Here is a 26,572-nt window from a genome sequence, read left to right on the forward strand (position 1 = left end):
CACACAAACATTTTGTCTATATAATATACTTTTCAAATTATTTTTAATACTACTTATACTATTTGTTTCTATCGCTACCCTTAGTAATATATTCAAACATTACACACTTGCAGAGTGAAGCGCTCACACTAAAATTCCTTTAGAAAAACATCTTTTTAGCTTACTTTTGTGTCTCTCTCTTTTTTATATTTAATACTAGCCCAAATAGCCTTCAACCCCTACTAACCCTTATTCCATTCAGTGCTGTGTATGCTTCAAGGAGCTTCTTTCAATTCCTTTCTTCCAAAAAATGCAGTCCTCACTTATCTGACTTTCCTGAATAACTAAGACCCTGGGGGTCTCTCTGGTTACCTTCTACTGTGCCATCCCCATTTCTATTAATGGAGAAACTGCAAGTACCTTCTACCTTTTTATAACATAACCCACTTCTTTGAACTGTGAGGTAAAGATTGTAACAGTGGTAGCTCTGCTTTTACCTATTACACTGATGTACACTTTCAGTTTAATAAAAATCATATTATATCATAGGTAGGTCTAAATTATACTATTGCATGCTGATGTAAAATGAAAACTGGTAACAGTAAGATACAGTATAAAGCTTTAAATATATGCTTTTCCCAAACACATGAAGTCCAAACAAAAAGCTAGAAGTATAGGTCAGAAAAAGTCATAAGGATGACTCCTGGGGCCAAATATTCAAAAGTGCCTCAATCCAACCTCAAAATGTGGAGGGACAAGTTAGAAGCATGCCCCAAATGTATGAGTCTCTCTCTCTCATACACACACACACACAGCATGTGTGCCAGTTCGATGTTTAGATACCTAAGGTGCTGATACTACAAACTGCTCCTTGTGAGCAGGCCCCTGTGTGAATGTTGAGCAGCTTATATGACAAGAGTCTAAGTACCCAATTCACACACATGAATCTGAGTTTTCAAGCCTTCAGAATTGGGAGCACACATTTAGAGGCCGCTTTTGAAACTGTGGTCCCTAGAGGGCAGTGGAAGAATGAAATCCCGAAGTCAAATTTTCTTCATAAAAAGAGAAAAAACATACATCAGAGGTCATGGGAACAACAAAGGCTTTATTAGAAAAGAAGTGGGGGGGAGAGAAGAGAAGAATGCTATGAGAAACAATCGTGCTAGGCAAGGCAGTAAACTCCAGTCACTCTAACATAATATGAAGTTTATATGCAACTGAAAACTACAAAGAAATAGCAGGTCTCTATTGTTCATTTTTTCTCATTTAAATTGATTCAATTCTAGAAAGGGAAACAACAGTGTTTAGATAAAAGAGCTAACAGATACAGACATGGAGAGTCGGATTCTCATGATGATACTGACACAAACCAATGAGAACCAAGAATGACCAAGCAAAAGCCACAATATCAAAGCTACAAAGATTGATTTGTTAGTACAATACTAAGAACAAATTCTCCAAACATGGGTGCTAATGACAGGCTCATGTCAAAATCCCAGCTTTAGTTGCCTAACAGAGCTAGGTTCTCAACTCTCACCAACTTTCAATGGGAACTGGCTCTCTAATTCCCTCAGGCTACTTTTAAAATCCCAGCTCTAGTCTATATTTAGGTACTTAAATAAAAATAAGGCCATTTATTTAGATGTCCACTGGTACTCAAGTTTGAAATATTTTCCCAAGATCAGAAGACTCAGTTGGGAACGAAGCATCTGAGTGGAACCTCTTAAAAATAAATAAATGAATACATTTGATCATCTATCTAGAATGACGGAAAGCAGCTGACAGAGAACTCAGAAAAATAGTAAATTAATTTAGAGAACTAGCTGGGATGGCATTTTTCAGCTGCTCTCTAGGTATGGAATGTACAGAACATTTATATGCCAATCAAGAAACTGTAAGAGCACGGTATTAGATAATATATCCTTCCATAGCACATCAATGAGACGTAGCAGCTCAAGAGACAGGAGGAATGGAAGATAGAAAATAAGAATTTCAGGAAAGAGAACAGGAAAGTCACAGTGTTCCAATGAGCAAGAAGTGTCTCAATTTCAAATACTATCAGAGAATAGAGACCACCAAAATAAAGGCAGTTTAGGAGATATATCACAAAGAAGTCTATCACAAGAATTACAAGTGTTGGATGGTCACAGAGGATTGGAATGAAAATGCTTAACATGGAAAATAAAAAATTTAATGAGTAAGACCAACTGGAATTAGTTTACTAAACTAAAAGGATATTTGCCAAAGCAAAACTGCTCACATTTCGCCTTAAACACTGAGATATACATCTTAGTCTTAACTATATACAATTACACTCAATGACAATACTTGCTTTCATACAACCAGATTTTGGAAACTCTCTTCTGGGTTTGGTTACTTCCATTGTCCACCTGTATAATCTGAAACATGTACTGGGGAACCTGTACAAAATGACTGCTTTTTATGTAAGCACATACCAGTGCATTTCCATAGGAAAAATGCTATTGAATATTAAGAACCTGATTCTTGTTGTTTACTGTCCTCTCCAATGTGTACCACACCAGCACTGCACGGCAGTGGTGGAGATCCCTGCTCTCTTTCACACTGTTCTGGAAAAGAAGAAGAAGATCCTCAGCCATTCTATGCATTTTAATGCTCATCAAGATCTCTGTCATGCCATCCTGTAAGGTGCTAAGTGACAAAGCTACTAGGGTCTCAATGCCTTGTAGGGTCTGGCTCTGTACTGCAGTGTTGAAGAAATGGTTGCAGGATGTGGTGCATTTAAAAAGAAGTTTTGTTTTCTTTTAAATGTTGTGTTTTATGACAAGTTTTCAAGAAGAAAGAAAGAAAGAAAGAAAGAAAGAAAGAAAGAGAAAGAAAGAAAGAAAGAAAGAAAGAAAGAAAGAAAGAAAGAAAGAAAGAAAGAGAAAGAAAGAAAGAAAGAAAGAAAGAAAGAAAGAAAGAAAGAAAGAAAGAAAGAAAGAAAGAAAGAAAGAAAGAAAGAAAGAAAGAAAGAAAGAAAGAAAGTTGCTAGATCCATTATTGTTATTTGGAGGTATAACGACATGATTGCTGGATACTGAGGAAATGCAACTCTCATTAACATTCATCTACCAATTCTTATTTTTCTGTCAAGGTGCTGACATTGACCTATAAAGTCACATATCCTTTTGGCCCTGGCAAATCAAGATTTGCTGAACTGCAGTCACCAGGTTTGGACATCTCTGGGCAGTAAGCACATTATCTTCGAAGGAGGGCCCTTGGCCATGCAATTTATTTTCTTTATGGCTTCAGCTGAGTCTGAGGAGTGCTAACCTTCAAGACACAGTGGAAAGGGATTCTATTCTTTCAAGATTTTACATGAAGGGAATGATTATATTTTAACTTGTGAGTTGGGATCTATTTCTGTACACAGTAATCAATGAATTAAATGAGTTTTTTTAAGAATTCTTTACATACATACAGAGCCTATATGATGGGAGCACTGTATCATCTAAAATATTAACAAATTACTGGCCATACACATCCATCTCAAGAAGTGAATACATGATATAATGTTAGGTGCTTCCAGTAAAACCTTGCTAATCTGCATTTCAGTCACTGGCATGCCTTACATTTCACAAGGTCTTCTGACCTGGGTACACCTAATACACCTGAAGCACTGTCCAAGACAAGTCATCAATTGTTCAGGATGTGCCCATTCTCTCCCCACACACCACTCCCCTTTTATACCCTGTGCCCTTATACCCTGGAGATTTACCTCTGCTCACTGCAGAAGGTAAGTCTTTGCTAACCCTATTTGTCCTTGTATAGCTTCACTTACACTTGAGCCATGACACAACCTTGCATTCACTGCCTCAGATGATGCAAGGTCTTGAAAGACCAAAGCCTTAGTGCAAATTAGCAAAGACTAGTGCACAGATTTCAAAATCTGCTTCAGAAATGTAACGAATAATGCCACTTATTCTCAAAACTGATTAAACTTTACCGGGCTGAATTCATCCCTCGTGAAGCAGCACTGAACTCAATTGAGTTACACTAGGAATTAACTAGGCTCAACATTTCCAGTTCATACCCTGTGAAGAAAAATACTTCCAGCTACCCTACAGTAAAGCCAGTTTTAATTACCTTTGGCTGTGCCATTATCCACAGTTTGGAAAATTAAGTCCTTTTCAACAGCAGCAGTGAAGTCCTCATGGGGCTGAATATGATTTTCCTGCTTAAGCCCTCTTCTGATCAAAGTGAGTCGAACCATTTGTCCTGTGTGCCGCAAAACCTCTACAGCTTGTTGGTTAGTAAAACCCTGAAGATTTGTTCCATCCACCTGAAGGATTAAACATCTTATTAACCAGCAAGCCACTACATGGATAAAATATTCAAAAAAAAAATCACATTTTTCTCCAAGGCAAAATAAAATGCCCAGGGCACTACTTCTTTAATCTGAGCACAAAACAAACAGGGTCAGAGGAAAAAAAAAACCCCAATGCCACTGTGACCTTATCTATACCAGGCACTGTGCCTATAATAGCCCACTACTACTACTGCCGTAATAGCAATGGTGAAAGTTGACTCCCAATGGCAACCAGTGTTCTTAGCCCTTTATCATGTAGGCCTACTCTGAGTAGGGTTCCATAGCAAAGCACTTAAAATGCTGGTGGGCCTCCAGTAGCTCTGTTCACACTAGGGATCCCAACTGTCTGGAAAGTGAATGTATTAAAAAAAAAAAAAGGTCAAGAACAAATATCCTGTGATTACTGGATTAGGGCAGGAGATAAGAAGGAAAGAATGGAAGCACCTCTTAGTTGTCTAGAAATATTCCTATTATATGCAATATTTAAAACTTCAAAACCTCTTCCCCGTTTATTTGCTATTTATCAAAGCTTCACAGAAATTAGGTATGGAAAGATGTTTTAGTCTAGGCCATCAAGTCCAATTCCTCAGCCAATCAAGGATTACATTACATGGTTTTTGTCTAGTCTACAGTTTTTAAAGGGCTGAACAATGGGGCCTACACCACTGCGAAACTCTTGTACGGCCTAACAAGCCTAAGTTTTCTTTTGCTCAAGTTCATTCCATAACTCTTAATAATACACTCTTCCTCCTCCCCACAAGAGCTAAAACACCCTAAACTATTCCCCTCCCTCCTTGCTATCTTTATCTTTCAAAAACTTACCAATGATATCATATCCCTTCACTCTAGTAATGGTCTTATCTACAGAATACACATACTTCATACTCTGTTATTTTAATTGTGTGTATGCATGTGCACATACTGAAGTTTCCTTCTCCTCTTTCTTTGCACATAGCTAAGAGGCCCATTCTGACATCTTCAAGACAAAAATTATTCCTGCATTTGTATTCTGAATCCCCCCGCACAATACATATTATGAAGAACCTTCAGAGAAGTTAAAAAAAAACCTTCCAGGCTTTCACCCTTAATATCAGTATTTTTAAAAAGGTTTTCTTTCATCTCAGAGCAGCTTAGGAACTGTAGTGGCATATTTTATTAGGTCTGCTTGGAACTACTGAACAACCATGTATTTTGTGGAAATAAAGAACTCTCTATTGCCAAGAGAAAACAAAGTGTCATTGATTTCTTACAAAACAGGGGAAAAAATTCCCCACTTATTTATATGGCTAGCCTGACCAGAAAGATAGTGTGACAAAATATTCAATCAAAACGAAGGAGCTGTCATTTCACACCCAATCTTTATCTGTTTGAATAGGTATTCTAAAATGATACTAGCATATCTACCAAAAACAACAACAACCCTCCCACAGTAACTGGAGGGATTTTCTCATGCAAATAACTTCACATACTCAGAGTTGGCTGTGTAAGTCTTATCCCCGTATTTACTTACCGCTATAATTTGATCTCCAATATGGATTCTACCATCATGTTCAACAGCACTGCCTTTTGTAATGCTTTTCACAAAAATACCAGAAGGTTCTGGGATTTTAAAAAAGAAAAAGTTATTTAATACCAAAGGTTGTCCAAATTCTGTAACAATATTTCCTTCCCCCCACCCCTCAAAAAAAATGTGGTATCAAAGTGAGATAAGGAAAAGCCACAAAGGATGTGCAGATTTTAATGAAAGCAGGACTAGACCTTTTACAGTAAGCAAATATTCTAATCATGACTGACAAAATTCACAATAAAAACTCCACAGAACCCTTGTTATAGATCTGACCTCACCCCAAAAGGCAAGGGAATTTAGCACGTATCATGCACACATCCACTGCTTTGTTTATTGTAAATATGATAAAGCCACATGGTTCCTTTTCTGTTATATTTTAAAATGTCTCCGTGAACAAATATGTGCTTGGCTTTGCAGAGGGAAGAACTTACAGATAGAAAAAGCTGCCTATGTAAATTAGGACAGCACTGTAACTAGAACTAGGCAAGAAGAGGAGTTTCCATCCCAAAGAAAATTTTGCATTTACAAAAAAATATTTCATTCCAATTTGGAATGAAAAGTCAGATATGCTTTCTGTAGGAGGAACATTTTCAAAAAATTCTGTTTCAGAAGGACCAAAACAAAGTTTTTCAGAAATTTCCAGTTCTGGCTCCACTGAGCCCAATGAGCCAGAGGACCCAGTGAGCCACAGGAACTGCAGACAGGGCTATCAAGTAGTGCAGAGCCTGGGAGTCCAGGCCACCCACTGCCCAAGGAGACGAGGAGCTGCCTGTCTAGGAAGCCAGCTGAGCAGCCCAGAGAGCTGGAGAGCCTGCCTGCAGGTCTGGTTTCAGCCAAAAGTTTCAATGGAATTGACACATTCCTGTGGGATGTTTCTATTCACTCTAATCAGCGTTTTCCAATGGAAAACGGGTTCCATCAAAAAAATTTCAACCAGCTCTACTTCTAATCTGTCTTGGCATAGCTGGAATTCATGTCTTAACCTACCCCCAAAACACCTAAATGACAACAGATAGCACAGGGGCATTGCACACAAATAGGGTGACCAGGTATCTGGTTTTGGACTGGAACACTTAGTCAAAAAGGGACCGCGGATCAGGCCATTGACCGTCCAGTTGGCGGTGCCGCTGCACCACGCAGCGGGGCAGACAGGCTCCTTGCTAGCCTCAGACACACACACAATCTGTCAGCTGCGTCTATTCTCCAATGCCGCCATCCTGTCTCCCTTAGTCACCTGATAGAGAACATGGGAGCCAGGAAGGCCAGTGAGGTTATGGAGAGTATACTCTGAGAGATAACTGGCAGGTAAATAGGGACGTGGGATGGTGAACATGGAGTTAGGAAGAAAGAGCAGGTCTTGGGGAGGCATAAGGAGTTGATTACAGCTTTTGTGGGAGCTGGAGTATTAAACATGGATATATATGGAAGAAAGAGGGTTTTTCATTGGGTTATATGCATTAGAATGGTCCACAGCTTTGCAGGAGGTCTGGGACTGGGGAGGGGGGAAGCGGAGTGCCTTTGCACTAGGGAAACACAGCTAAAAGGCTCCCAAGTGCTGCTGCCTCAACATACCACACAATGATAAAGGAGCCAGTTAGCTCCACACCAAAAACGCAGCTGAGCTTGCAAGGGCTAGAAAACGACTCAAATAGTCATCTCCCAACTTTTTAAAGGTGTGTTGTGCTTCTGTGCAACCACGGCTGTTTTTAACAAAGGTTTTTGGTTGGAGGAATAAGTAAGTTTATCAGCCATTCCCTGAGGCAGTAAGATTTCCTAATATACCAAGGTGCAATGGAGCAATTCAATTAGCAACATTTCAGACATACATCATCACTTTTGTGAATCAGATATCAGATCCACAACATGTTCTACACTTGAGATTTAATTTGCCTTTTTAAAGATGATAGTAGGTGGTGCTAGAAGGGGAATACATAAGTTATGTTCCTTCCGTGCTATGGTGATGGAGGCTTCTTTTGATCTGATAGGTCAGTGGACTAGTAAGATTTAGTCAAGATATCTGCATTACCACTCAGAACCCTCAAAAGGGATGATGATAGTGATTACTGTACTAACAAATGTTTCTTATTATCGAAATGCCATTTCTTTGTGTTTTTCTCAATATATACCAGGACAGAAAACATAGCAGCAGCTATTTGAAAATCATTATAGGGCAATCTATTAATGTCATTTAATAGGAGTACTGCATCAATTTGCCTCATAAGGATGTGTGATACATTTTTACATCGGTTCTCTCAAAAATGTAGTTGAAATTATTAGAAAAATAAATTACTATATGTGCACATTAGATTTTTTTTCCAAAAAACTCAGTGGGCCAGATTCTGCTTTGAGTTGCACCAGGGCAAGTTTGAAATAACCCAATTGAAATCAGTGGAGATAGAGGACATCTGTACTGATGTAAACAAAAGCAGAATTTAGTTCACGGATTTAAAAATAACATCAACTGCAACTGCCTGCAATACTGCAAATATAAGGAGTATATTTATATACTCCTGCAATTTACTCTCTCCAAAATTCCCTTTAAAATAAAAATAATTTTTTAAAATAGTCATATACCTTAAAATGGCTGTATCAATTTTTAGAAATGTTTTTTTTCAAAAATGCATGTCAAGGTTCAACCAAGAATGATTTTCAAGACTGCTACAAAATCTTAAAACAGAGTTTCATGGTGAAAGACTGATTGATCCTAGCCTATCTGAAGTTACAACTCGTAAAATAATCCTTAACTAGTTTTTTTTTAATGAAGCTTTTTTTCTTTATGTACCAGAAAGTCTAAATCGAATTAGAAATGCATACAGGCTGTTGTAAGCTGCAGCGATATAAAAGCAAACTTCAGGAATTTATTTTAACTTTACCTGAGGATTTGTCTCCAATATAACCAGCAATAGTTATTCCTAATCCTTGGAGGTTTTTAGTGAGTTCTACATCAAATTTCTCTCCATCTTCATCAATATCAAAAGAAGTCTCTGCCTAACAAGAGAGAGTGTAATGAAAAAGGAAATCTTTTTTTAAAAAAAGAAGCTGCATTCCATGAAGTCAAACATTAGAGACAAATGTCAAAGACAAAGTAGCAACTTTTCTTCTGCTCCAACCCTGACATTGAGACAGACAGCCATATTGTACACAGACAACATTTCTCACCAGAATGTTACTGGGATCCTGACACTTCTCTCCACACCCACCCACCCACCCACAAATAATAAATGACAGATGAAGCTCTAACAAGCTGAGCAATATATGTCTTGCACAGTAATATGCACAATACATGCTTAAATACAATGATGCATACAGTTCTGAGACTCCTTTAATCTCAGCTTTCAACAGATCACAAAGGCTTGTGCTAAATTTAAAATAACCACAAATAAAAAGGTTTTTTTTAAAAAACTTGTAATTTTTCAAATAAATGGCCAGTTACTTTAGTTATTTTTTTCTTATAAATGCCAAGTTTGAAACATAATGGAATCTATTTCCAGTGAAACAATTATGTTTCCTGTTTTCAGCAAGACTTGAAATTTCTATTTTAGAAGGTGGCAATTATACTTCCAGCTATTTAAATTATGATAATCACCACTAACACACATTATAGTCCTCTGAACTTCTGTGACAGAAAAGGCTGTTGGTAACTAATTCGTTTATTTATTGCTAACGGAAGTGCTTTGATTACAACAGGAGAATGCCAATTAAATGCCCATGTCAATAATAAACGTCTTATTAAAAAAATTCAGAAAACTTAACTTCGAGGCATTAAGTATATCACTTTCATAGAACTGGCTTTTTTCTGATGTTTTAGATAAATATTCAGTGGCCAGATTACCAGTTTGAGTAAATCAATGTAACTCCACTGTAGTCAATAGTGCTACGCTAATATACATCAGCTGAAGATCTGACCCATTTCTTTATCTGAATAACTCCATCCAAAAATACAGTCAAGCACAAGCAAAGCAACTAATTCTGCAGCTCTAAACCTACTTCCTTCATATTACAGGGTTATTTGGATGGCACATAAATTATAACAATCCATGTTTAGAGCCCAATAATTGCTTCCATTTCCATTAGCTGATTAGTTTCCAGAATTACTAATCTCTCCTGAGAATCAGAAGAAGGGTGCCAGTTTCATGGCACCATCCCTGTGTTATTGATGTCCTGTAGAAGCCCCTTTGCTGTAGCCTCACCCGGTTAAGGCCCATCCTCCCATCCTGCATTTAAGAGTGAGCCGCGGATGCCTGAGGGGGAGCTGTATCAGAGGCATTCTCCAAAAGATTGGTGGTAAATGTCCACACACAAGTTACTGCGGCTTTCAGCATCATTAACTGAGTTTCTATATTCAGCAAGGGAGATTTTGTGCAGACGTAAGGCAGCTGCCCAAACACAACACACCTCCTGCCAGGGACAAGGTGGTGAACTGAGGAAAAAAAAAAACAGGAGGGAAGAGGAGGCTAAAAAATAAAAGTGAGGTTTTGGCATTATTTCCGTAGTAGTAATGGAAGCACTGGATTATATCATCCTCATGATTGCACCTCTGATACCAGCATTTCACATCATGTAACAGCCAGAACAACATAAATCTAGATGTTTTGATACATGAAGTATTGAGAATCAGCTGCTTTTCTAAAAGTACTGTTTTACAGCTAAATAATATATGCTGGTGGTTATTGACTCCTCTATTTGATGTTTCCCACAAAGAAAACTTCTGTTGAAATGCTCTGAATTGAGACATTTCCCTTCTAAAAAGGGGGACAATTTTGATTTGCAAACAAGGGTCAGAAGAGCTAACTTCTCTTCACCCCCCCTTCCCCTCGCTTAACCTTTAGGCACTGTGAAAATAGTAATCTCCTCTCAAACTGTTTCAACACCACCTAATGGGAATATAGAAGCCTGCCTATAATAGAACAGGAGGGGTGAAGTTATCTGCCTATTCTGTCCTCTTTCTGCAACATGAAATAGCTATGGTTATCGAGGGGAGATTGTTTTTGTTTTGTTTTTTAAACAAGAAAAAGGAATTTTCTCAAAGTAGTCTAACTTAAAGAAGTGTTTTAAATTCACTGACATCAGTAGACATATTCCTAGAAATAGTAAGGAAAGCTGAAACGAGAAATTTATTATGGAGTATAAATAAGATCTATTTTAGTCTTAAAAGTTTAACAATCTTCTCTCATTTCATTCATTTATCTACATGTGGCTATGTGTGTGTGCTCATTATGGGACTGATACTGCCACACTTAAGTTGAGTAGGTACTCACTGCATTGAACTAGGCTATGTTATATACACATACAAAGATTTTCAGCTTCCTATTTTAAATTTACAACTCATTGTGACACTCCTACTATAGTGTGCTTCATGAAAAAGTGGTAATTCTCATGATAGCAAACATCTGAATAAGTGAACTTGACATATGAATTGCGCTTAAATTACAAATGCTTTCACTTTCCATTTTTTCCCTATGTTGACATCTTCTCCCTCAGCATTTTTTTCTGAAATTTAAAAGGAAGAAATCATGGAGGGGAGGCACTGGTAGATAAGGTATATTTTGGGGAAGTCAGGAGAGAGAGAAACAGAACAATGGAGGAAAGAGGGAGTGTCAGAACATCGGAAGAGGAATAAGGGTAGCAGCTGGGTGACTGTCTGGCATTTGGCTAGCTCATGAAGCTGTGTCAGGTTACCAAGGAAAGGAGCTGCAGCTGTGTGCTGGCTGGCACAGTGAGGAGCTGTCTGACGGATGGTGATGACAATATGAGGATGAAGAGATGTGCCTGAGGAGGAGACGGAGAGGCAGACAGAGGAAAGGACTGCAGATCCAGCTGGCCCACTCTAGAGAAAGGGTTGCAAACTTCAGGGAGGTGCTGCAACACATTAATCATTAAGCTGTCCCAAAGCACCACTAACGGGCACATCCAGGTTAATGGGCTAATCAACCTGGATGCTTAAAAAATTATTTCTACCACACACATATCTTCAAGCCTGGATCCTGAAAGAACTCCATCCATACAACTTCCACTCACGTCACTGGGGCTCCTTACACACTGGGCTTGTAGGATCCTGCTTTCCATAGCTAAAGGATGAAAACATGGCTACTGGTCATTAAAACACTGGTCCCTGATACAAATGTAATATTATCCAACTGGTAACAGAGTGACAGTTGCCACATCTTAATATGTGTTTATATGTACCTGTTTCTCTGGTATGGAAGTTGGTACGGGGGTAGATGGAGGGACAGCTGGTGGAGGTGTTTCCTCTACGGGACCTCTTGCAATGACCAACTTCACTCGATTTCCACACTGTCTCAGAACTTGTGCCACTTGTTCACTGCTCATTCCAGCCAGGTCTGTATCGCCAATTTTCAGGATGTGGTCTCCACTGCATAACCTTCCATGCTGGACAAGGAAGTAACCAGACAACCAGTCACAATTATAATAAAAACCTCTAGCAGTTATTTTCCCTCTTCCCTCACACAAACGGTCATATTGGTCAATTTAAAACGCGTGAGCTCTGCAACTAGTTTTTAAATGTCAGACCATACACTCATGGTGGGGCAGAGGAAAAAGAATATGCCCATGTGTCATATAAGGGCAGCTGTATGTGCACAGGAAAATATTTTTAGAAGTGGAGACCAACTTCTGCATACAAAACTGTCTATAATTATGTAAACTGCTTACACATTTAGCAATTTTATACAAAGATGGGAATTTTGTCTTCAAAATACCCTTGCACACCCACTAGTGCCTGACTTGCATCTGTAATTTCAGTTATTTTGTGCACTGTCATTTGTGCACATACAAACACGCATTTGTGTGTGTATAGATCGTGGGCCTCTTGTTTAAGAGCTGGCCCTTGGGGGGAGGGATAGCTCAGTGGTTTGAGCATTGGCCTGCTAAACCCAGGGTTGTGAGCTCAATCCTTGAGGGGGCCATTTAGGGGTCTGGGGCAAAAATTGGGGACTGGTCCTGCTTTGAGCAGGGGGTTGGACTAGATGACCTCCTAAGGTCCCTTCCAACCCTGATATTCTATGATTAACCATGTTTTTAAAATAAATTATATTTCTCATTTAGTGTGATATCACAGTTATTTATATTGCTTTAAAAAACATTCTTCACTTATTTCTTGTTTCTTTTACTTTAAACGAAAAAAATGTTTTAAGTGACTTTAGTACCCATGAGGTATTAAAACTGACAGACTGGGGAGTGAACTCATCTGTTGGTCCACAGAACACATGCAGCATGGACATCAGCAGCACGAGCTACCCACAGACAGAGCAGTGTTTGGTATGTCAATACTATAACTGCAAATGTGATTGCAGTCAGTGTATACGAACCTAAGCTAGCTTTCATCTAGCTGGCGTAAGAACCAATAGCAGTGAAGCCACAGCAGCACGGGTTAGCCCATGCTGAAGTCCATGTTGCCATGGTTTCACTGCTATTGGTAATTGCACTAGATAGATTAAAGCTAACTTGGGTACGTCTACATGTGCTGCAAACACACCTTCGACTGCAGTGTAGACATTACCTTAATGCCTCAATCCTGATCTACAAAGACCTACAGGTCAGAGGAACAATCTGTCTCCGAACCCATTCAATCCTTGCGCTCCTTGCCATAACTGCTGACAGGGTGCCCTGGGGGGTGGTTTTGTGTTATAGACACCTTCACACTGGGAAATGGAGCGAGATCACCAAACTCATCTCATACAGGACACTATGATAGTAATTACCTTTGGTCATTTCCAACTTGGGTTCGATTAGACAGGTGAAAGACTATTGGGCTATTTATTTCAGAGTTAGAAATGATATACTTATCAGCACACAATAGGAGTGGTACAACGTAATAGATTTAGGAGAGTGACTGAAGGCCAGATTCCACTTTTGGGTTTGTACGTGCAGATCCCACATTCTACACATGATCATTAATAAGAGTAATTTGCCCATATACATTACTAGCAACATCTTTTTCTTTCAGCCTACAAAGAAGAAAACTGTCACTTAACATTATTGTGGCAGATTTACATGATAAATTTACCCCACACTAAACAGTAAAGAAGAAATTGTAGAAGAAGATTACCTGATCAGCTACTCCTCCTGGGAGGATGGTTTTAACTATCACTCCTGCTGACTTTCCTCCCACTATCCCAAATCCCAAACCTGATCCATCATTCACCAACTCAATGGTCTCCACATGCTGCCAGTGGACCTACAAGGAGTAAACTTGTAAATAAGCTTGCAAATGACTTAGAACACACCTATTCAGTCTCGTCACAAGATACTTACACAGTATTTCTATGACATATTTTTGAAAAGAGGGGGGAAAGAAAGACTAAGGGTGGCTCTATATCAGTTACTATTAGCCCACTGGAAAGGCAGGTGGGCATTTAACAAGAAGAATTTCTTCACTATGTAGCCTCTCCATGAATCTGTTTACAGATCAAATTCTTAGGGATACTGGGAGGTGCTGAGTGCCTTCAACTCTCAACACAGTCAAAAGGAATAAAATGTGCTTAATACCTGTCAAAGCTGAATCCCCACTCTAGTACTTCAAGTACAGAAGGTGGGGACTCGCACAAATTCTAAAAATTAATACTTGCCACTCTAGGCTTGTATTAAACTCCCAAGGTTTCAGCTTTTCTGACCTTGGCTTGGTAAATGCTGCCACCATCCAAATGCAAAAAAAAAAAAAAAAAAAAAACTTTGGACCCAGGAAGGAGCACTTGGGAATTTCTCCTGTGGGGTACCCTCAAGCCCTTTCACACCCCCTCTGGGGAAGAGCTGAGAAAGAAAACAAAGGAAATTAGCTGTTGCCACCAGCTAATCTAACAGCATATGCACAAACCTCTTAGGACATCAAAAATCCAATCCTGTTCTTAAAAAAGGTGAATTTCATTAACAACAAAAAGAAAGAAAATACATTTGAAATGTAGGCTTTTGCTAGATTTTAAAAGAGCAAATTCCAAAAATTAAGCACCCCAAATAGCTTTCTTGGGGATTCAGCTTAAAGGTTACAAGCAAACAAAAGCATCTGGGGTTAGCACAAAGGAGATCCACAAGCCAAAATAAAAAAATAAACCTGGTCACGTTTACCTAAACATTCCCTATCCAAATGATTCCTTCTAGGTATGGAAAATAATTTTTCATACCCGGTTCAAAGCTCACATAGCATTCCTGCTTATAGCATTGCTGCTCTGTGTCCCTGCAGCCCAGAAAGAGCAACCACAGACAAAGGAAAAGTTTCTTTTCCCATTTTAAAAAGTTCTGGCCTTCTCACTGACTCTTTTGGTCAGATGCCCACTTTTTTTTCCTCTACCTGGGGGACTTTTTAACCCTTTACAGGTAGATCAAGTAAAGAACAGCTACGAAGAGGGATTTTACAGCTATCGTTCCCCGTTCCCCCCTTTCTTTATCACAATACCCTATGGGAAGCATTTAGCATCTTACTGGAATGGGACTCAAAGTCTCCTCTAATGTAGATGCGTCACTCCCACCAGAAGTCACATGCATGCACTGAAAAGAGGCTATGGACTCAATTCTTAGCTACAACTGAAGGGGAGACTGCAAGAGGGCCAGTTCTCCTCCATCCCCAGCATAGATGAGAGCAGCCTGGCAGCTGCTGTAAATGACACACACTGGCTATGACTCCGTAGGGGACCATTCATCCAACAGAAATAGCTGAAGCACAGCTCACTCTAGCCAAACCCCGACCCCAACATCAGGAGGCTGCAGGACTGCCTATGCCAACTCTGTACTCCCTGAGGAGTCCTCCATGCCAGAGATAACCTCAACAAGGAAAATTCAACAAGCTTTCTACTCCCTTTACACCATGAGAGTAGCATGGGTTAGAAAATCTGTGTCTATTCAAAGAAATTAGGACTTGAACAGTACTATTCGTTTAAGTGGTGTAAATCATTATGATTACATCACACAGCATCAGGCATTTTCAGCCACCGAAAAGGACGAAAGCCTCTTCAGTGTAGATCCAAATAATCAGCTGTCATTCATTTCACATTCCACTTCAAATCAACAGCTTTGTGCACAGGCAGAATTGTCCCTTGAGTGACAAACAGAGGTTCCCAGCCTACAATGGGTAGTCTGAAGTTGATATGATGAGCATGGAATATTTATTGCCTGATGGCTTTCTTTCTGGACTTGACATTGTGATGGAAGTGGAGCTGTTCTGCAATGATTTATGGATACTCCATGCTATATGTTGACCTGCTTATTGGGGTGTTCACTATATGAATACAATTGTTTCATTTAATAGTGCTCTGTAAGGAAAAACAAGCAAGCTCAAGATAAGCCACTTCTCCGCAAATTCTTGAAGGTTGTTAAGAGACAAAACCAGAACAGGAAAAGGTCCACGCTCAGAGGAGATCAACAGACCTGTGGCAAGTTTCAAAATGAACACACTTTCAGAGAGGGGTGAATTTGGGGAAACCAGATTGAGAGACAGGTACCTGCTGAGCACGTCAGAAAAAGTTAAGCCTTCTGAGGGTATAGTCGGGGGACAGTAAGACAGACATGCATGCAAACTTAAAAAACAAAAACAAAAAAAACCACCACTGTCTAGATGCTTTGCTCGTATTGTCAAAATAAACAATACTTGGTTTTGAAAAGGCTCTCTGGTCACGACATACACTGCTGGTCACAGGCTGCCGAAAAGAAGAGTTCATATTCAGTTGGAACTGCAGGGTAAGAGCTGTTGTTACACAAGGTACTGTAGCCCAGTCTAAGACTGGGAGAATTGTGGATTTCTTCCCTGGTAATAGACCTGACACCTGAGAGGGTGCACTCAGAGAGACCAGAAAAGGAGACAGAGGTGCAGCTATAGCCCTGTAATCATGACAGATGTCTCCCCCAATCTGAGACATTTAGCCTATGCCTCCCTTCCCACACACTGGCCTTCTGCATGCTCTATTTGGCCTTCTCTGCCATATGAGAATGAGAGCATAAACAGGGAGAATGAGCCTGGTTGCTGGTATAGATCAGATTGCAAAGCCCCACAAGTTTCTGTTCCCTAAAAGGAGAGATGTAGATCACAGGAGAAGATTCCATTTACCGCTGTTTCCAAAAAAGCTTTAAAAGCTGGGACTGCAATGGATAAAGCAGAAGTGCTCTATTTGCCTCTTTGAAGACAGAGAATTTGACACATGGGAAGAAAGGACATGACCAAGCCCCAAAGCCTCCTGAACAATCCTGAAATGTTTCCAGTATATACAGGAGGAAAGGTACAGCCCAAATGGCCTATTTTGGGAGAAAGAGGTCAGGAGCAGGGGGAAAAAAATACATGGGTTACATAGTACTGGATATTGTAAGCTTATATGCAACCAAAACTGAAAACATATACACAGCCCTTACATTTGGGAGGTACTCACCGGGTTGGAATGGGCAGAGACTGTGCTAGCAGCAGATGGAGATCGAGAAACTACAGGACTGATCAGCTGAGGCAAGGAACCCCTGGCCACAACTAGCTGGACATTATCTTTTGCCTTCTGCAGGATGCTGATAGCCTGTTGATGAGTAACTGTCTGATCAAGGGCTTGTCCATTAATAGCAAGGATTTGATCTGCTTCCTTCAGCCTTCCATCTCTGTCACAAACATATAACCAAAACAAAAAAACACACAAGAAAAAAAATGTTGCTACAGACATAGTATTTTGACAATTTTCCAGTATTTTTTATCCTGTTTTCTATTTTCCCCACTTCTTAATCTTTCCCTGAAGTTTTGCTACAAGGAGCTATTGTGGCACTCTGGTGATCAGCTCCCTTTGAAGCTAATCCCACTGCCACTCTCTCATGGCTGCTACCCCCTAGCTAGCTCCGTTCTCCCTGCACCCCCATCTGAGACTAAGCATATTAGATCCGAGTTGCTCCCAACCATAGCCTGGGAACTTATGTTTATTCTTGACTTTGAGCTTGCTTAACAGACCAAGTGCTCTACTTTGTTCAGTGTGCAAGTTCTGAATATTCATCAAACCATGTAGTGGAACACACTTTCATCAAGATCTTAGGAAAAAACAATTTTCTTTTCAGCAAGACGGAGAGAATGTATGGTAAAACAGAACCCTTTTAAATGAAACACCTACATAAATTATAAAATAAATCATTTTGTGGCAAATGAAGTACTGATGTACAGTCACACATTGAGCCCTTTCCCAGACCTACTTCAAAAGAATGTGTATGAAATCTACAGATGAGTTACTCTTAACCTTTATTGCTTCAGAAAGATTCAAAGAAGCAAAGGCTCTTTTTCAATATATATACACATGACAATTCTCTGTGAAACACACATGAAGTCGTAATTTTTTTTTCTCCATATCACATACTTCTTTGGTTGTCTGGCCTGGAAAAGGGGCCAAAGTACTTAGAAGTGACCAGGAAGAAATGTCCTCTAGCCCTAATCAAGAATATTTTGCTGGGAACTGAAATCCTCTGTAAGATTTATTGCTTCAGGGACTCTCTAATTTACATCACAGTAGTTGAACAGTTCTGTACCCCACTAAAGTGACCCGAGAACTGACATAGCACTTGTTTTGGTTCACAAATCAATAAGAAGTTGATTCAATAAAAACATGTTTCAGCTTAACCCTTTGCATAAGGCAACACAAACCACTTGCATGGAAAAGTAATTTGAAGGTGGGCCTTAAACAGTCTAGAAAAGATTGTTGCGGTGAAGAGCAAACCATATGTTGCTGAATTTAACTATAGGGCCCGTACACTGCACTCACTTGAATGGCTGTGTTCAGACCAAAAGCAGTTTAAATACTAACCTGTTGCCCAGAGAGGTGAGCAGGGAGATCCCATGCTGCATATAACAGAGAGGATATCCACAGGGACTTCCCATGGCCACAGAGAGGTAAACTTAGGCAGAGGCATAGCCAGTGGGTTCATGCATTGCAAATCCACTGGGTAACAAACAATCTGGGCATTGGACGGGGAGAGTACAGTGGACCAACTCTCCTACACCTCCTAATAGTCTCTAGGAGTACGGGCTTTCCTATGTAGCTCCTAAGCCCAAAAGTTCTTTGTTCAAGCCTAGCTTGTGAGACCAAGATTAAGGTATAAAGGATATTTTCACAAACAATAATTATTGGTGAGTTCCAGGTAACATTGTCTGGCTATATTTGGTTAATTCCATCCACTTTTTTTTGAAAAGTGTACGCATATTAGGTTAAGCACTGTTTGTAATGACATTCTGATCCCCTTACTGCTGCTCTACAGTACCTTACTCTGCAAGCAGCAACAGTAACTCCATTGGGGATACTCCTACAGTACATTACTATTTCAAGTAAAGAATCTTGGTCAAAAACAATTGCCTCAAACATACATCTTTGAAACTATTTTTTAAGAATTGAGGGGACTATTCTATCTTTAAAAGTATAGAATATTCCCCAGCAATACAAACAGGTGTTGTACCAGGGTACTGAGATCAGAATCAACTCCTTCATCTGGTAGAATAAATTTTAAAAATACTACATAAGTGATCATATATAGCTCTAATCCAATGCAATAATATGATACTATGATTACATTTATGATTGAAAATTTATTAATGTAAATCTTAAATCTCAATTTAAAAGCAGACTTTAAATGTCTTGGGCCTAAGAGTAAAAGAGAATGTGTGGTGGTACTGTGAATGACAAAGCACAAACAAGGACACCAATGACTAAGTTACATTAAGATGTCATTATTCAGAACCAATGATCTCACCTATATGCCACGCTTCCTTCTTGGATCTCCTGCACAAATATTCCCAGTTCCCCTCTGTTTTCGCTCTTCAATCCCACAACACTAAAGCCCAGCCCACCACTTGGAGGTTTAACCAGCTCTAAGGTCTCAACAAGGCGACCCTGTTCAAGCAAAATAAACAAAAAGGTACAAATGTTAAAAATACTCAAAAGCAGCATTGATGAACCATTTTAACAAACTCTTACAACCAGAGTAGACTTCGCTCAAGTCAATAAATTAATAACTTATTGGAACATATAGCAAAACCATGGAATGCTGCATCCAGTTCTTATATCTCTGGGCCATACAAAAGTTAATAGAAGGATTTCAGAGAAGAGCAACAAAGTTGTTATAGCCTGGAAGAAAAGGCTGAAAAGAGCTAGATACATATAGCTTGGCTGAGTGGTGACTAAAGGGAAACCTTAAATGTCTATAAATACTTGAAGGAGGAAGAGCAATTACAGAGTATAAGTAGGTATAATGGAATGAAATTCAAAAAGAGAACATTTAGGCCATCAGGAGAAGCTTTCTGACAGTATTGTCCATTAGACTGGGAAAGACTCTCCCAAGCGAAGTGATGGAAAACCTCTCCCCTGAGTCTCTTAAAAATAAACTGGAAATGCACTGAAAGAACTTCTTGGCCAAATTTTAACCTAATGTCCCTTTGTACAACCTGATTGAAGTCAATGGAGTTGTAAAGTCTGCCTGGCATTATTGGCCCACTATAATGGCAGAGAGATGGACTAGATGGCTTAATAGGTCTTTTTCACATCTAATTCCTGATTTTATTATATACTTTATTAATCCTGTAATACCCCGTAACAGCAAAATTCCACTGTGAGAGCCATACAATTGATACAGACTCTGATAATCCACACTCTTTCATATATGGAATGGCAGTTCTTCACATATGGTGAAAGAAGAATACTGGAGTGCAGATCTGCTGTGAAAATATTGCTCCATTAAGAGAAGTGTAGTTAACCATGCGGTAAATAATAAATAGTATAGTATCAATGCTATTTCGTTGAGAATATTTCCACGTTTATTCTAAAATTCCAAGTGTTTCTCAAATAAAAAGGCTAGAAATATTTTGTTTCACATCAAAACAGTTTAAATGGGGAGGGGGTGTTTGCTTTTAAATACTGTAATTCATTTCTCTTTAAGTAGAAGCATAAAAATGAAAATATTTTGAATTCATTCAATAATAACTTTGTGGTTACCATAAGTTATCAAATACGTCAATGGAAAATTTAACTATTTGCAGGCATGTTGTCTTACCTGTGACATATTTCTCATTAGTTGCTCCAACTCATCACTGGAGCTGGAGGATTTCCCATTAATCTGAGGAGTAACAGATCTCACAGATGCTTCTAGCACATTAGCAGGGCTGCCATTCTGCTGAGCCAATAAATAGGATTCGTTATGTGGCAAGGAATCCACACTAGCACCATGATAGGGAAGCTGTGGGAACTTGCCAGCCGAATGTATGGATGGTGCGACATTTACCTGAAGATGATTCATAACATTATAGAATTTTAGTCTTACAGTTTGGCAAAAAAATAATTATGGATAAACCGCATCATGATTAACAGATCTTCTTGCCACGACAAAAAGAACACAAAAATGATCTTAGATTTTTTTTAAATGACACACTTTTTCCTCATACAGACAATATGTTCATTGATATCAAGTTGTGAACCATAAAAATATATAAGTAAAAAAATCATGGAAACAGTTTGCAAGCATCATCTGTATCCTATATTAAAAGTATTTGTTCTTTTTAGTGTAAACAGCCAGAACTGTTCTAGCACTGTGGTAATTCAGGACAAATTTGAACAGAGCTGTTGTCACCATACCAGAGTCTTTTAAAACCAACTTAACCCTCTTAAATAAAATCTGGATTTATCTTGGGGAGAGAAACCTCACCAATGATGACGGAATTAGAGGTCTCACTGAGAGTTCATGGGTCTGGTCTTTTGTGTCACCATATACTAAGACTGTCACGCTCTATTAACCTCTCAGTCAGTTCAAGGGTTTAATTTAAAACTAATGGATGATGTGTCTAAATCCCCTAGACTACTTTGCAAATATTTCAACTCTAGTTTATACCTTTACTATTTGCCCTGAGAAAAGGGCTTGTACATCGTGCTGCCCCTAGAGCGGACTAGAGAATAAACTGACTCAGAGGATCACAATCCTTGCCCTGCTTGCCCTTAGCCAGAAGCAGATTACTTTTTTTTTAAAATGTACAAGTAGAGCTATGCTGACTAGCACTTTGAAGGCAGGGAGTCAAGACTCTGCCTGTTCCCCACTCTTGCCTGTCCACTCACAGAAGCTCTGGAACACCTGCTCTCCCTCCTGCACTGTGACTAGAAATTATGGACTTATTTTGCTATTTACAACAGCAAACACTGTACCAAAACGCTTGCACCATGTCCTATAATGCCAAAGGAAAAATTAGGTAAAATAATAGATTGTAGTTTTCCTTCTTTATCTTTAAAGTTGTCATCATAGTTTCAAATATCAATAGAAAATCTAAACATTCCTGATTTTTTTAAATCATTTTCTTAACTCTAATAGTATTATATCAACTCCAATATCACTGCCCTAACTACTGTACTTACACTGGGTAATGAAATTAATTAAATCATCTTGCTATTATTTCTCCCATTCTATAATCACTATTTTGTTCCATCACTTATCTCCTTCTTCAGCTTTAAACTTTCACACTACCTGCAAGTGCCACTCTAGTAAACATCCTCTAACGTATCCAAATGCAGCAGAAGAGTATTTCATTCTATTCAGTCTCATTTCAAAGAAAATGTAGACTGAACACACTCTCAGACTGTGAAGTAGTATCCTAAGGTTAATGGTGCAAGTCTCTTTGCTTGAGTTATTTAGAATTGGACAGGGCTGGACAGAGCACTTAAAAATACACTGTAGGACACAATCCTGCATTGACAGAAAGATGGACAAGAATACCTGATAGACATTAAGGCTGAAAATTGCCTATGATTCTATGACTCTTCTTTCTGTCACAAAATGCTAACTCTGTTCATATTTTATCTCTATTAATAATTAATCATCTGATTCTTTTCTACTCCTCAGAACAGGGGCTGAGCCAGAAGGTCTCTGAGTGGTTTTGGAGCAGAGGTTCTGCTACACCCTGTTACAATCTCTAATTCAGACATCTGATTGCACCCTCAAGTCAGAAATTTAACCTTGTAAAGGGCCCATAATTATGTGCGGAATACTATGTCCAAAATTATTTGTCTGTGCAATTTACACCCACAGAACTGGAGGCCAGGATTTGAAAATCTGGTCCTTGGAATCTAAATTCTTGGAATCTATCTGACCCTTGGAATCTAAATTCAAAACCCAATCCTTGCTTGCTGCCAAATATAGTATAATGATATGAAGGGATGACCTACTCCCTATTGTGCAGCTAACATAATCCAATCAAGTGACATAACTTGACAGTTTGAAGGTTAGTAAACATTTTATTTGCTCTATATCCCTCTCTGTACGCTCCATCTTCAAATGTCAATAACAGTCATGTTTCTTATCATAACACATTTTAAAGGGCCTGATTCTCATTTACAATAAGGACATTTTACACACTCCTAATCATGTAAAGCACCCTTAAAGCAGGTGTGATAATTCACTCCCACATTACAGTCCCTTTACACTCCCAGACCAGTGTGAAGTGGCCTGAGTGTAAATGAGAATCATACCCAAAAAGTTTTAGATGTGTAACCTGAGGTCACAACACATGGACCTAAAGCTGCAAACCCCAACAGGCACCTTGCACAACTGTTTTTAGAAGTGTGTGTTATAATTGTTTTACCTATGAAAATAATCAAATAGAAGTGTATGCAATATTTTATCCTTAGACTTATACTTGGGGGCCATTATTCTTCATTTAATATCAGAATGCCAAGGTGTCTCTTACACTATGCATGGTTGGCAGGAACCCTCCCTTCCAGGAGAGATTTTACCCTGAGCATATAGAGTGGGGGAAATGCTGTCTTAGTGCCCACATTTTCCCCTTTCCCTGATACTCCACGGAAGCCTCACCACTCTGTGTGGTTCTCAAGCCACCCCCTTTGATGGGATATGTGAAATCGCCCTCCAAGACAAAGTCAGAAAAGCACAGAAAGTCTGAAAATAACGCTGATGAAGAGACAAATTTTGGACCACCTGAACAAAGCTAAATAGAGATGCCTTACATAGAAGATCATCCTACAGGTGAGGAAGAATACTATCCTGCCTTCCTAACATATAGAGCTGGCTGCAGCCACACAACTATGCTCCTCTACCATCATCCCTGACCAGCACATCCCCATAGTCGTAGACCCACTGGCCTCATCCCTGCCCTCTCACCATGCTCTTTAGGAACAGCTGCCATTGAAAAGTGCTCTCAATCTCACGTGGGGCATGGATTGCCTCTGAACAGCCTCTCTTCAGCCTGTCTCCCCACAAAGAGTGACAGTAATACCTGTCCTGCATCTAGAACTTTCCATATCGGCAGACAGAAGAGCTAGATGTACCAACATCCCAACTGGAGTGAACCACAGTGACTCCCTGGGTCTGACCTTTTTAGGAACAGCAGCTCGTCTACATCATCAAGGTATTGTTTCTCCTCCCTGTTATAGAATAAATCACTTACTTTCCTGGGAGAGCAAGGAGCTCGGTAAAAAAAAAAAATCCCTTAGTGTGTCCAAAAATGAAAAGCACAGGGTGAGAAAAGCTTCTCCTATGTATGAATTTATAGGAGGAATACTGACATGCCCCTTGGATACACTATAAAAAAAGACTAAAATCATAGATGCTCTTAAAACTACACTCACAAGAAGACTTCTTTTCTTAAAATAATCTTTCAGCAAAACACTGACTATAGCACAGCTATGATGCATTATTGAATACTAGCTCTTCTACTGTAATTGATGGTGGCACTCCACTTTAGTGATCTTTATCTTTAAAGCTAATTGAAGAAATTGAGTTGAACGTTCAATGGGGATTAGCTTAATGTGAGAGGACTATGTCAAATTGCTTCTGACTCCTGATCGCAACTTGGGGAAAAAAATGTTGAAAAAGTAAAGTTTTTCACACATATTCAGAACTTAATCTCTCTCTCTCTGTCACGCACACACACACTTAATGTTTTGTTTTGTTTTTAAATATTGATACTATGCAAAGCCATCTTGCTATATGGTACCTGTCCCTTGGCATATGCCATGAGTTCTTCCCCTGAAGGATGTTAACACCCAGGGGAACTGAAAACAAGGAAGGTCATGACCATACTCCCTTTCTTTATGGCTAAATAGGAAGGGGTTCCTGATTTGTTTGTTTGTTTTCTTTTGGTAAGGATTACAGTATAGAAAAGGTTGAGAACCACTGGTGAACACAACTCTTAATCACACAGATAGAGGTCATTCCCGGGGGCCATTAAACCACAAATGGAAGTCCTACAAAAATGATGCTTTTGGGTTATAAGAAATATTTTTCACAACATATAAATTGCACTGCTTGGCAGTAATAAAACCATTATTACGCCGTTACAAAGTAGCTTTATAGCCCTGTGATTATGTAAGTACTGTAAGAAGGAACATTACTTTGTTCTATAATTTGGCTTATGCTAATTTGCCTTGATTGGCTTTCCTTTACTGTATGTAACATCTGCAATATTGACATAATTTGGCATTAGACAAAAAGAAAATTCACTGATACTACACAGTTTGTTAAAACTTATGTTACAGTTGCATAGACAGACTCTCAATGCAATCAAATACTACTTTCATTTGATTGTTCAAAATGTTTTTAATAAAAAAAATCCTATTCCAGTCATATCCTTAGTACATCAGCATTTAAAGAAACATACTGGTAATCAAAATTTTTAGGTCTAACAAAATTAGTTTGTTTAAAACTTAAGTGTTTGTGTGTGTCAGTCTGAGCAGGTGTCACTATTTCCCAAGACCACACAGACCTCAATACAATATTTAATCTTGTATTTGTGTCTCCTAAAATAATCAAGCATATTATGCATGCATAATCATAAAGGATCCAATCATCCTGAAAAACCTGAAATGAGAGGCTAACTCTGCAAAGTTCTCTTTGTAATGTTTTCTCTTCATTTTTTTTTCTGTAGTAGGTACAGAGCACTCAAAAAAAGAAAAAAGGGGAAAAAAAAAAAAGACCTTAGGACTGGCCCCAAACCCCAACACCGCCCACCCGAGCTCCTTAAAAATGAGCATGTTGTTCAATGGAGGTTAGCAGCATTACCTACATAGCAGCCGTAATCTTCAGTGCCAGCTCTGTATCCCTGGAATCCTGTCCCCCACCCCCCACCCCGATCCCCGGCAGCACAGTTCCAAAAGAGCCATGCTGATTGCCCCTGCCACTCATACCTCACTGAATCACATGGAGAGTTTTTAGGTCAGAGTAAATTTAGTTTTATGAGCATGTGAAAGATTCCAGGACCAACAGTCACTACTGCAGTAGAAAGACAACAAAACAGTAACTGCGAGTGCTTTTTGTGTGTAATGCTTTGCAGGAATTTCACTTGTTCATCACATCACCTTTCACAGGCAAAAAAATTTTTGTTTCCCGGTGCCTATGTTTAATTTCTTTGCTGTATAGCCTTTACAGCACTGAGCACCTGACTACTGTGGGCAAGCTAGCATATGTCTGCTTTGCAGGGGTTATTTTTCCATTCCTGAATCATATGTAAAATGGTCATAGTTCCAAGGGAGAAAAATCTGAGGAATGCAGTCCAGCCAAGGAAGGGATTTTTCTCATTAGCAGTGCCTTGAGCTCTTAAGATGGGGGGAGGAGGGGAAGCACAGAGTGAAAGACAGAAAGGAGAAGGGAGGATTGCCATTGCTGGGTGATTAATATGTTTAGAATATTTTTACATGGTGAAAAATTAAATCAAATTATTTAAAATTTGAGAAGTTCAACAAACCACAAGGCAG

General features: G+C 39.1%; 1 protein-coding gene across 12 annotated transcripts in view; it reads right to left on the reverse strand.

Annotated features, from left to right (window-relative positions):
* The window catches only part of MPDZ (multiple PDZ domain crumbs cell polarity complex component), a gene marked incomplete at its 5' end in the record, with an annotated part of 133,938 nt that overhangs the window by 90,519 nt on the left and 16,847 nt on the right, over positions 1-26,572 (reverse strand). For 11 of the 12 annotated variants that reach the window (XM_084628274.1, XM_084628271.1, XM_084628270.1 and 8 more), the window contains 9 exons: positions 2,478-2,567; positions 4,087-4,282; positions 5,820-5,908; positions 8,750-8,864; positions 12,063-12,266; positions 13,945-14,073; positions 17,246-17,459; positions 19,581-19,720; positions 20,877-21,104. In XM_084628274.1, coding sequence (XP_084484400.1) covers positions 2,478-2,567; positions 4,087-4,282; positions 5,820-5,908; positions 8,750-8,864; positions 12,063-12,266; positions 13,945-14,073; positions 17,246-17,459; positions 19,581-19,720; positions 20,877-21,104 — 1,405 coding nt within the window. The remainder of the gene's footprint in view (positions 1-2,477; positions 2,568-4,086; positions 4,283-5,819; positions 5,909-8,749; positions 8,865-12,062; positions 12,267-13,944; positions 14,074-17,245; positions 17,460-19,580; positions 19,721-20,876; positions 21,105-26,572) is intronic. The other variant, XM_084628273.1, reaches the window with a different exon arrangement.

Source organism: Lepidochelys olivacea, assembly GCF_965140295.1.
Source record: "Lepidochelys olivacea isolate rLepOli2 genome assembly, chromosome: 5".
Classification (NCBI taxonomy): Eukaryota; Metazoa; Chordata; order Testudines; family Cheloniidae; genus Lepidochelys; species Lepidochelys olivacea.